The sequence below is a fragment of the Hyperoodon ampullatus genome, assembly GCF_949752795.1.
Source record: "Hyperoodon ampullatus genome assembly, chromosome: 5".
NCBI classification, from domain to species: Eukaryota; Metazoa; Chordata; class Mammalia; order Artiodactyla; family Ziphiidae; genus Hyperoodon; species Hyperoodon ampullatus.
In genome coordinates, this window is record NC_136918.1 from 103,906,302 (window position 1) to 103,918,833 (window position 12,532).

A 12,532-nucleotide genomic window follows, 5' to 3' on the forward strand; every position below is an offset into this window, starting at 1 on the left:
CCCAGGCCGCTCCTCCCGCCACCTCCCATCCGAGCCCGGAACGGAGATGGGCCGCTAGTTGTACTGGGCCGAGTCTTGGGGGCCGCCGCCGCTGCGAGGCGCCCCTGACGAGGATGGGCCCGGAGGAGAGGCCGGGAGGGAGGTGAGGGCGGTCAGTCCGAGAACCAAGGCCAATAACCGCGCCGACCAGCGAGCGGAATACTGCGCTCCTCGCCCATGCACAGCGAAGCCAAAGGCGCAGTTTCACAGACCGGGGAACGGTTTACGGGGCCGACGAGAGAAAACCCCCGCGTCAACGTGCTGACGTTCCTCCCAGGCGCGGAAAGCCCTCCCCAAGCACCGCCCATATACTTCTCCAATCATCGTTCGACGACCCACCGCAGAGGGCTCTGAGTGGCTAAAGCGGCCCGGCTCCCCGCCCCCGCCGGAGAGGTGGGAGGGAGAAGGGGGAGTGGTCTTGAAGAGGGAGGGGGAGGGGGAGCTGAAGGTGGTTCTCGTAACTAGGCAACGGAAGCGTCTGGAAATGAGTTGAGGGATTTCCGACAGATCTTAGGCTAAGACCGATCTGCATACCCATCCAAACCGTGTGAGGGTGCTGTCCTCGTCTGTCTCCAACCCCAACTGAGATCCAGAGATCTCAGGTCTTGTCCATGTTTTGTTTTGTTTTGTTTCATGAAGCAAGGATGAGGATCCTGTGGAATTCCAGCCAACTCTGGCTGCACAACTACAGAAACAATACACTGGGGCAATTAAGTTAAGAACGAGGGGAAAACTCATTTGCTAACTATCCAATAGTTCAGATGAGAGTGAAGTTTTAATCTGTATAACGTTTATTGCTGTTTGTTACATAAAATGTGAAATGGAAATTTATGATATTTGTTGTGTGTGGGGTTATGTTTACAAAAGAAATAATATGCTCATTGTAGAAAGTGTGAAAAAGACTGAAAAAGGAACAAGATGAAGAAAATAAGATCTCACACTCACCACCCAAAGATAACCAGTGTTAATATTTTGATGTATATTCTTTCCAGGATTTTTAGATACATAGATTGCTAGCTATTTGGTTTCTGCAAGATGGAGAGCATGATCTACTGGCTGTTTTGTAACATGCTTTATTTTATTTAAAGAGATATGTAATATGTGCTTTTCCTTTATATTCTTTGGAAATAAGTAAAGGACAAATACATTCCTATAGGGAAAAAAATGAATGCATTATATGTAGGGACCCGTGTGTCCATTTAGTCTCCACTTAAATATATATTTTCAAATCCTGGTAAAAGGAGAGAGGGCCCTGGGAAGCCCAGTGTATCCAAGAGAAAATAATGGTTTGGGATTAAGGTAGATCTAGTTTTAAAATTATTTTCTGTCTTTTACTAATTCATGTAACCCTAATTCAAACACATATACATCTCTTACAGCTTACTGGGTCTGAACTCAAGTACCCTATCTGTAAAATGACAATGAAAATACCTACTTTGCAGGGTTGCTAAGGTGATGAAATGAAAGAAATAAAGCTCAGATGCAATTTCTAACAAATAAAAGATAGCAGATTTTTGAAGTTGGTGTCACCTGTCCCATAAATATTTATGGTATATATCCCCCTACCTCTGTCTCCAAACTGCTAGGGATCTTGTTCACTATTCTCATTGTCCTGCCTTGATAACTTCAATTTTCTTTCCAGTTGCTCAAGGCTGTATGACCTCATCTGGTTTTCCTAACTAACCGGCCCTTCCTCATCAGTGCTAGACTGTCTCTGCCCAGACTGTCTTGTCCAGACACTATAATACCTCTGTAACTACATTTAATACAGTTAACTCTTCTAAAATTCTTTCCTCCCTTGGCTTTTCACAATTATATGCTCTTATGGTTATCTTCTGATCTCACTGGTTATTCCTCTTTCATCTTCCTATATGTATTCTCTAAGATCTGACCTTATCCCTCTGCTTTCCCTTTTAAAAAACATGTTCTCTTGGAGAGTCTAATAACTATTTCTGTGCCTGAAGAGACCTACGACACTTACTATCCTTGAGCATTTCTGGAACTATACTCAACCCCTGCTCTATTTCATGTCTTCCTTAATTCTGTTAGTGATACATTACCAAACATTTCTGGTACCAACATACAGTTGGTACTAGTCAGTTAGTTAACTAGCTGACTATTCGTTTTTCAATATATTAAGTGGTTTGGTAGACATATGTGCTGCTCACTATTTCCAGTTCTCTTTTTCTTTTACAAGCACATGTGATAGTTATTCCCACCTTCTTGAAGTCATGGGACCTGCTTTGTTCAGTGAAATGTGAATGTAGTGGTTATATCACTTCTTGGTGAAAGCATTTAAGAGCTGGTCCACAATTCTCCATGTTCTATCATCCCTTGCAATGGTAACTGTGGAAGCCTACTTTAACTCTGAAGTACTACAATATAAAAACAGCGTGGAATGCTGAGCCAACACATGGAAGACAGCTGCCAAAAAGTCCTGTAGTAGACTTCCTATGAACAAGAAATAAACACTTATTTTAAGCTACTATAATTTTGTGGCTGTTTGACTACAATACAACCTAGTTTGTTCTGAATGAAAAAAACAATCTTGCTGTCATCATCCTAATTAAGACTCTTGTTTCATCTCCCAGAGATGCATCCTAAGTGTCACGTGGTTACTTTTTTTCTCCAGTTTTATTGAGGTAAAATTGACAAATAATATTGTAATATATTTGAAGTGTACAATCTTATGCTTTGATATATGTGAAAATGTATGTATACATATATATGTATATGTATACATTGTGAAATGATTTCCACAATCAAATTAATTAACACATCCACCACCTCACATAGTTACCTTTCCTTCTTTCTTCTTTTATTTTTGTGAGAATTTGCTACTCTCTTAGCAAATTATACTGTATACAATACAGTATAATGAACTATAGTCACCATGCTATAGGTTAGATCCTCAAAACTTATTCATCTTATAACTGAAAGTCTGTACCCTTTTATCAGCCTCTCCCCATTTCCCCACCCCTCAGCCCCTGAAACCCCTGAAATCTCCGTTTCTATGAATTTGACTTTTTAAAAACTCTACGTGTAAGTGATTACATGCAGAATTTGTCTTTCTCTGTCTGGTTTATTTCACTTAGCATAATGCCCTACTGCCACACATAAATGTGCAACATAGATAGATAGATTTCACATGTTCCTTATCCATTCACCTGTTGACGGACACTTCGGTTGTTTTTTCCATTGTTGGCTCTTGTAAATAATGCTGTAATAAATTGGGGAGTACAGATGTCTTCAAGAGAGTGATTTCATTTCCTTTGGATATATAACCAGAGGTGAAATTGTCAGATCTGCTGACTGGGCAATAACCTCACCACATAACAGCTGTGAGTTGAGTTTTATTCAAGACTTACTGAGGACTGTAGCCCAGGAGACAGTCTCTCAGATAGCTCTGAGGAACTTCTCTGAAGAGGTTCATATATATATGAATATTTTGGCTGGAAAATACATGTAGTCAAGCATACATCTTGGTAAAAGATTACTGCTAATCACATAAACATATATCTCCAGTTAAGGATTTTAGTGCTTGTCTATGTACAGGAAGATGCAAGAATCTGGGGTCATTGAAATTCTTCCTTAGATACACTTCTTAACTATCTAGGGGCCCATAGATCCAAAACACAGAACACTTTATCCTGAATTCCTTTCAGCATGTATTTGTAAGTCAGTGAGTGTAGTGGATAATGACTTGATCCTTGTAGAACTGGAATCGTGGGCAACACTCTATGTTTACAGATCATATGGTAGTTCTATTTTTAATTTCTTGAGAAACTTCTGTACTGTTTTCTATAATGGTTGTACTGATGTGTACATTCCCACCAACAGTGAACAAGGGTTCCCTTTTCTCCACATCCTCACCAACACTTGTTATCTCTTGTATAAATGTTACTTGGTTTCTAATCTGATCCATTTTGTAAGCATTTAACAAATAACATTCTTAAAGTACAACCATAAAAATCACTCTATCTAAAACAAACAAACAAATAAAACAAGACAGGTCCTCAATGCCTGTGGTTTAACTACTGTAGTATTTGTTTGTTTTTACAAAGCAAATATTAAAAGGTTATTGTAGAAAAGTAAAATACGTAAATCAGCAAAAAGAAAATGATCTATAACCCCACCACTGAAAATGATCACTGTTGATATTTGGGCATAAATATTCCCATATATATATATATATATATACATGTATGTATATATATATATATATATGTATATATATATATGTGTATATATATATATATATGTATATATTTTGGCTGTGTTGGGTCTTGGTTGCTGCACGTGGGCTTTCTCTAGTTGCAGCCAGCGGGGGTACTCTTAGCTGCGGTGCACGGGCTTCTCATTGCGGTGGCTTCTCTTGTTGCGGAGCACGGGCTCTAAGCACACGGGCTTCAGTAGTTGTGGCACACGTGCTCAGTAGTTGCAGCTCACGGGCTCTAGAGCGCAGGCTCAGTAGTTGTGGTGCACGGGCTTAGTTGCTCCGCGGCATGTGGGATCTTCCTGGACCAGGGCTCGAAGCAGTCTCCCCTGCATTGGCAGGCAGTTTCTTAACCACTGTGCCACCAGGGAAATCCCCTCCCAGACATATTGTTAAACTGAATTTTGTTGAATGTTTATGTACCAGTCACTGTTCTAGGCACCAGGAATATAGCTGTGAACAAAACATTAAAAAATTCCTGCCCTCATGGATTCTAGTGGTTGTTGACTGAAAAAAAAATGCACAGCGTGAGAGTTTCAAGTTAGGTTTTATTGGGAGCAAAATGAGTACTATAGCCTGGGAAAGAGCATCTGAGATAACTCTGAGGCACTGCTCTAAAGAGGCAGGGGGAAAGTCAGTATTATATATGACTTTAGTGAAGCCCCGGGGGTACATGCAGTCAAGCACACATTTTGGCAGAGGCTTGCTGCAGTGACGAGGAGCAGATGTCACTGTTAATGATTTTACTTCTTTTCTAGATATGAGAAGATGAAAGAATTTGGGCTCATAAAATCTTCTGAAGTTATCTAACTGTCTGAAGGCCTGTTCTGTCAGTTTTTCCCAGAGCACAGAGTGCCTAACTCCTGATTACCCGGAACTCCTTTCAGGGTGTGTTGAAGGTCAGCGGCTGCAGTGGCTAGTGACTTAATCTTTGTAGAGGCAAATGGCAAGTGCCAATTTTTAGCTGGCATGGTGGAGAGAGATGAGGATGCAGGTAATAGACATAATTAATAAGTAAATGGGACAATATACCAGTAGAAGATTATATGGAGAAATGTAAAACTGGGTGAGGGAATGGTATTAGAATTAGGACTAGGAAAAGGGATTAGATTAGCAGTTATATTTTGAATAAGATTTAATTGCATATTTAAAAGTATACTGAAAACAAATTTTGGCCAAGTGAAATTGACCAAATGTTAAACAATATTGAGCTAAAGGCCAAATCATCTTCACAGAGTGAACTTATGCAATAAATTAAAAACTTGAAAATTTTATCCAAAGATGTGTTATTAAATTTCATTTTAAACATTTCAGGGTATTATTTTTCAAAGTTCAACATTACAGTGTAGGTAGGACACATTGACAACTACTGTTAGCACTGTGATGTAACTTTGTGGTCTTAAAATGACTTAAAACTTCACATTCAGTTGGAGTCTTTGAAAGATCAAGATTTTTCTTTTAGGTACCTTGCATTTCTCCAACATTTCTTTCTTCATACTCTTTATATTTTTTAATGTCTTTATGGGAGATGATTTGTTATGAATGCTGTTGATTCATGATTTTGGAAGTTTTCCCTCGTGAAATTTTGAAAACTCAAAATTGATATTCTACTTCTAATTCTTCCTAACAAATGAGGAAAGACTCATGGCCTAAATGCATTTAAATATTCAATAATTAAATATAGTATTTAAAGGTCATTTTGTTTTATGTTCTGATTGCTAGTCCACCAAACAATTCTACCGAGATTAGAATTATATTTATAATTAAGTCACTTGGGGTGGGAATAAAGTGGTGAATAGAATGACATGTAGATTCAGACACAGCAAGAAGGAAGAGAATTTAAAAGAGGGAAGAATAAGGATATATTCAACAATTCCTTTGGAAATTTTCTTAGAAAAAGTGACTCTAATATCAACTTTCATCCACCTGGATCATAAAACCACAGAAAGCTAGAGCTGGAATATACCCTTGAAAGATCATCAGCCTATTGACTTTCACTCACACACATAGGAAATAAACTGATATTGTTCACTGGGCAGAAATACTGGAATGATAGTAGTAAGTGTGCCTTAACTGTGTGCTACTCTTTAACACACTAATTGCTTCACATGTGTTATCTCTTTAAATTCTTCTGTTAACACTGTGAAAACCTACTACTATCTCCATTTTACGGATGATGCAACTAGTAAGCTGCCGAGCATTGTCATTTGAATCCAGGAGGTTTAGCTCCAAAGGCAGCCTTAAACATTAAGTAACATATTTCAAATGCGCTTGCCTAAGCACAAAAAAGCAGAGGTAACATGCAAAAACCAAAAACGAGCTGTTTGAAGGTGATAGAATTTGATATTCTCTTTTTTCCCAAAACATTTTTTTTGCTATAGTTTTTTTACGCTATAAATTCAAGAACAAAACAAAAATGTAGACAATCAAAACTATCACATTTGATTCCAGTATCTCTGTTCTCTGTAGCCTTCCTAGAGTTCTCATTTCGCTTCTAGGTTTTGGTTAACATCTTCATCCCCAATGTCAGTCTCTCAAGATGTTTTCCTTCTAAGCCAGGATACCCGACCTCTGAGTCCTCAAAGTATTCTTGGCCACTCCACCTTCCACTCCGGCTCGCTGGAGGTTGTGTTTTGCGCGCGTGTGTGTGTGTGTGTGTGTGTGTGTGTGTGTTTTACTGCGTTTGCTTCCCCTTTTCCTTGGCAAACTTCACATTCCGGACAACGGAACGAAACGCTGGAGTTTGGGAAAGGGCGAGGAAGATGTCTCGGCAGTGTTTACTAGGCCTTCAGCACTCTCCCTGAGCCCTGCCCCCAGCTCCGAAAAGAAAAGCTTCCAGGAAATGTCCTTGTTATCACGTCCCCGTCGGGCTGGGGGCTGGGAGCGGGCCGTCCCCTCCGCCCCCGGCTCGGCTGCTCCGCGGGCGCGCTTGCTCGCAGGCGCCGCCGCGCCGCAGTTCTCAGACAGCAGCGCTCCAGTCGCAGCCCCGCGACACGCCGAGCGCAAGGGTCCCCGCCGCGACGCGCCACCGTCCCCGCCCGCGCCTCCGCGCGCTTCGCCATGAGGGTCCTGGGTGGGCGCTCTGGGGCGCTGCTAGCGTGCCTCGCCCTAGTGCTTCCCGTCTTGGAGGCGAACTGTGAGTAATCATTAGCGTCTTGTCTTCTTCTCTCAGCATTGCCAACTGAACTCCGAGCCCTGCTGGGAGGATTTTCTTTTCTAGGGCTGCAGCCTCCTAGAAAGTTTCCAGCAAGTGCTTCCATCAGCCGTGGATCTAGCGGGCAGTGTAATGGTGGAGGCAGGGTCAATATTCACCCTGCTCTGGGAATCAAGTGTTGCCTACAGGACAGATTCTAGAACAAGAGTGATACTAAATATCAATGAAGGAATTAGAACACGTACCCATTTGCCCCAAACAGTTGAAGTTCCCAGTCAGAGGACAAGGATGAGCACATTACAGTATAAATGTAGAGAAGAAAGTCAGCCCACTCTGTCTTCTCTTTGTACTAGCGCCTGTCCCCAACCAGCACCCCCTGCTGCAACCTACCTCCGCTCTGCAATGCCTGGACTTTGAGCTTGGTTTCCTTATCTCAACATTGACACACGAATTATTTGGGGATGAGTGCGGGTTTGCATAGCAATACGGAGATGTCATTTTTTTAACCTTGAAATCAAAAGGACTGTTAAATATTGTAGTTCTCAGATAATTTCGTACTGAGGATTTTTGACGGAGTGCCACTGATCTGAGGTCGTCGCATGCGTTCTTTGTACTTTAACTTTGTGTTTCCTGTTCTTTATGTTCCCATGCCTGGATTCAAGGCAGGATATTGAGTTTTCTCTCTCTATATATATATATAGGGATATCAAGGCATTTAGTGCATCTTAGTTGTCAGTTAATTCGTTTGTTCTTTAAAGGTTAAGCATGCTCTCTGGTCAAAAATGCTTACTTGTGCTATGTTTTATTCTCAGGAAATGGCATGGGAGAGATAAACTCTGAATTACACCATAGCTTTTAGATTGGTTAAAGCTCCAGTGTAAACTTTTCAAAGATGACAATGTCAGGAGACTTAAGTAGGAATTTACTAACATTCTACTAGTTTTATTAGTTTTTATTAGTTACAGATCAGGATGAATGAGGTGTTTTAAAATTCTAATTTAAAGGCTAAAACAACATTTGTTGATTTTATATTAAAGACGCACAATAGCAGAATTTCAACATACAAACCTCTATCATTAAGCCTATATATGGACCACATACAGTAACTCATTAAGTATATAGTTCAGTAGGACAATCAAGTATTTGTCTGATAACCAGTGTTTTTATTTTTTTAATATTTAGTTATTTATTACACACCTGCACTTCTGACCTAGTATACTATATGAACATTATATTACGTATATTTAAATGAGTTTTTAAAGGATAAAGTCAAAATAAATCTGAACAGTAGCACTGGTGTTTTCTTTCTGTACCTTAATGAATTATCTTGCACACTCTCCTGGAATGCAATCATTCCATTTTGGAAGTCACTAAAATATTCTACCAGAATGAAATGAAAGTTCATGAAAGTGAAAACCAACAAAAAAACATTGAAGAGAGAAAAGAACATTTGGAAATGGAGAGAAAAAATAATCACAGAGGGGATAATTAAAACATGAAAAACTACTGGGTCTAAATAACTGGTAAATCGTAATCAATATGAAAAGACTAACATAGGAAATGATGTGAACATCGCAAGGCAAGATTTTGGGAATAACACTTAAACATATGGAGTATGCTCTCATCACAGAAAGTTGTTTTTTTTTTTTTTTTTTTTTTGCGGTACGCGGGCCTCTCACTGTTGTGGCCTCTCCCGTTGTGGAGCACAGGCTCTGGACGCGCAGGCTCAGCGGCCATGGCTCATGGGCCTAGCCGCTTCGCGGCATGTGGGATCTTCCCGGACCGGGGCACAAACCCATGTTCCCTGCATCGGCCGGCGGACTCTCATCCACTACGCCACCAGGGAAGCCCACAGAAAGGTTTTTATTGACCCCTACACAGACTGAGACAGCTTCCTATTGGGAAATATGATTTTAGAGTGTACAAGTGAAGCCAACAAAATACATAGAATGCATCCTCCAGAGCCAGCCATGACCCTCCCATCCATGGGAGCCTAGAGTACATTTCCACTGATAATCATTTATGGACTGGACGGCCATGCATTGTCCTCTCAGGGGTCTGCTTGTTGAACTCTGTACCAGAGAACAAGGTTGTTAATTGTGCTTACAAAGAACTGTATGGGTAAATACATAAAACATGATAACAGTGTTTTGGAGAGAAGAAAAAGGCAAAAATGGCCTGCCACACATACTGCTTGTCACCACAGGAATTGGCTAAACCCTTTCTTTTTGTAGAGATTGTTGCATGTTCATGGAATCTAGGTAGAGTTAAAAAATGATGTGTGTGTCTATATGCATTATACAGAGATAATCAAACCAGACATATGGAGAAATCTTGTTATATATAGACACTGATAGCGTATATAAATTAGTTCTTTAATTCTAGTTTAATTGGATTAAAAATCATTTCTGGTTTACTGATGAGAAAACCGAGATACAGATGGAATGTGTTTACTCCCTAAGATTGTAAATTTGAGATGGAATTTGAATTCCAAGTATTTGATTTATTGTTTAGTCCATAGAAATACAATCACTATTTAAAGAAAAAGTTTAAAAATCACAGCTTTAGGTTTGAGATAGTTGAGAAATCATCCAGTTCAACTTTTTTGAAATTGTTCAGAGATGTGAACTGACTTTTCATACATGCTTGTATCTATATCTGTATCTATATGTATATGTGTATCTGTCTCTCTATAGATTTAAAACTTATGCTGTCTATATATTGTATACCACACTAAAGGCTGTGTGAAGAAAAATAGAAGAAAGGGGATGTCCCCTTTGGCTGTGCTAATTTGGCTCTTTCCAGACTTCCACTTCTGCTTAGGTGCAGTCTACCCTTGACATTACTGACTCATATTTTCCTTCTCTTTTTTGCTTTCCTCTTTCTTTCTCTGACCATTTCTTTTACTGTTTATCTATCTTTGTCTTTTCTTAAATTTCCTTTATTTCAGAGTCCAAAAAGTTGCACTGATGGAGAGATTTTATCAAGCTTAGGTTAGAGTTGGGGTTGGTGCTGGAAGAGTTAGAGACAATATCTGGTGTACAGCATCGTCAACAACAACAACACCCTATGCTGTATTTTCTTGCCATTAATCCTATCTAGGATATACAGTCATGCTTTTCATAATAGACCTTTTCTGTCCACCAAGTTCAATATCCTCTTTAATAGCTAAATGATCTATATGCATATTTAAACTTTCAAAATACTGTGAGAAAAAATATGAGAAGCCTGATAATACATATATTAATTAATCTTTAGCTACAAACAACAGTACAGACTCTTGCTAACTAAAGCAGAAAGAAAGAAAGAAAGAAAGAAAGAAAGAAAGAAAGAAAGAAAGAAAGAAAGAAAAAGAAAGGAAGGGAGAAAGAAAGGAAGGAAGGAAGAAAGGAAGGAAGAAAAAAGAGGAAGGAAGAAAGAAAAATAGAGGAAAAAAAAAGCTCAGTGGATTTATTGGAAGACCTACTTAATGGCATGTTGAATAACAAGGCCTAGGGAAGCCAGGGACTTGGGCATTTAGGTGATCTATCTAGTGAGAACTCATGTGCTCACTATGTGAGGAGCTGCCATCAGATGACTCAGTTCTAACTGCCTTCTAGTTCTGTGCATACCTGTTCATGATTGAATTTCTTAGAAAAGAGAGCCTGATTATTTTGGCTTAGCTTGTTTCTGGAGTCCTGTGGTTGACAGCTCAGTAGAATCAGGTGGAGTGCCAGAAGGACAGCTCCCACAAAGGAATGGATCCTGGGAAGGAAGCAGAAACAAGAGAAGTCTACACATTCCAATTACTGGCTGTACAACATACACACATGCCTTCTTTCCATGAACACCACTTGAAAAACATTTCAAATATAATGCAGATATTTCTAATACAATGCAAATAACTAATGTACGGCAGAAAGGACCTCCTCTTCAAGAGATTCCAGCCACCACACTCAGAGAGGAAGGCTCAAGGCTACCATTTCCTAGTTTAGTATCACCAGGTGATGTCCTTGCCTCCTCTAGTTCTGTCACAATTCTGTGTCAATGTGCTGTGCTTTATGGATGAAATGATACATCGTAGTATACCAACACATCCTATATTCCAGAAAATAATTTTAAAAAGACAAGCAAGGGAATACAGGTACTGGCTTTAGGGCTTGCCTGTCTCTCTTGGTTTTAAGCTAGAGCTGGTATTTATGACTTCTTCCTTCACTACCCAATTCATATGTCTCCTGCTTTTAGGCAGTTCCTCATGTTTGATCTTTTTGTCTACTCAATGAGATGTACCACACCCTTATTCAGGAAGAACCTGAGCCCTGTTGTTCCCACCTATGGATGATTGTATCTATCTCTTCTTTACAATTTCTATTGTGTATAGTAGTCATCCTGGAGAGGCAACACTTCTGACCCTGACTTGTATGTGGCAACTACACTATTTTGCCTTGATTATTGTCATTTCAGCATAGTTCTCTCTTTTTTTCCAACAGGAGTAAAGAACTTGAAATGGCTACATAGCAGTCTCAGCTTCTAATTCAGTGGAAAATATGTTAGGTTTCCTAGTGAATGCATTCCTTCTTGGTTTCCCAATTTCTAGATGAACGGAACCTACTTGTAAAGAAAGAAACCAAAAAATTTGAGAACAGGTCAGTCAGTTAGGTAAGTCCCCTACACACGAATGAGTTCTGTTCTGAGAGCGAGTTCGTAAGTCCAATTTGTTCGTAAGTCCAACAAAGTTGGCCTAGGTATCCAAGTAACACAATCGTACTGTACTGTAATAGGTTTATAATACTTTTCACACAAATACTACATAAAAAACAAACACAAAAAATAAACATTTTTAATCTTACAGTACAGTACCTTGTAAAGTACAGTAGTACAGTACATCAGCTGGCATACAGGGACTGGCATCAAGTGAACAGGCAAGAAGAGTTACTAATTGGAGGAGGGAGAGGAAGTGGGAGACGGTAGAGCTGAAGGATCGTCAGCAATAGGAGATGGAGGGCAAGCTGCAATTTCACTCACGCCTGACACTGATGGCACAGGTTCTGGTTCCTTGCTGGATTCAATTCTATCTACCCTCTTGATAAAAATGATCCAGGGCTTCCCTGGTGGCGCAGTGGTTGAGAGTCCGCCTGCCGATG

At 39.9% G+C, this 12,532-nt stretch overlaps 1 protein-coding gene across 1 annotated transcript in view; it reads left to right on the top strand.

The window, feature by feature from the left end:
* Positions 1-7,300: 7,300 nt before the first annotated feature.
* The window catches only part of PROS1 (protein S), a gene marked incomplete at its 3' end in the record, with an annotated part of 67,667 nt that continues 62,435 nt past the window's right edge, over positions 7,301-12,532 (top strand). Inside the window, exon 1 of the mRNA XM_079705570.1 lies at positions 7,301-7,391. Within this exon, the coding sequence (XP_079561696.1) occupies positions 7,316-7,391 (76 nt within the window). The 5' untranslated portion in view covers positions 7,301-7,315. The remainder of the gene's footprint in view (positions 7,392-12,532) is intronic.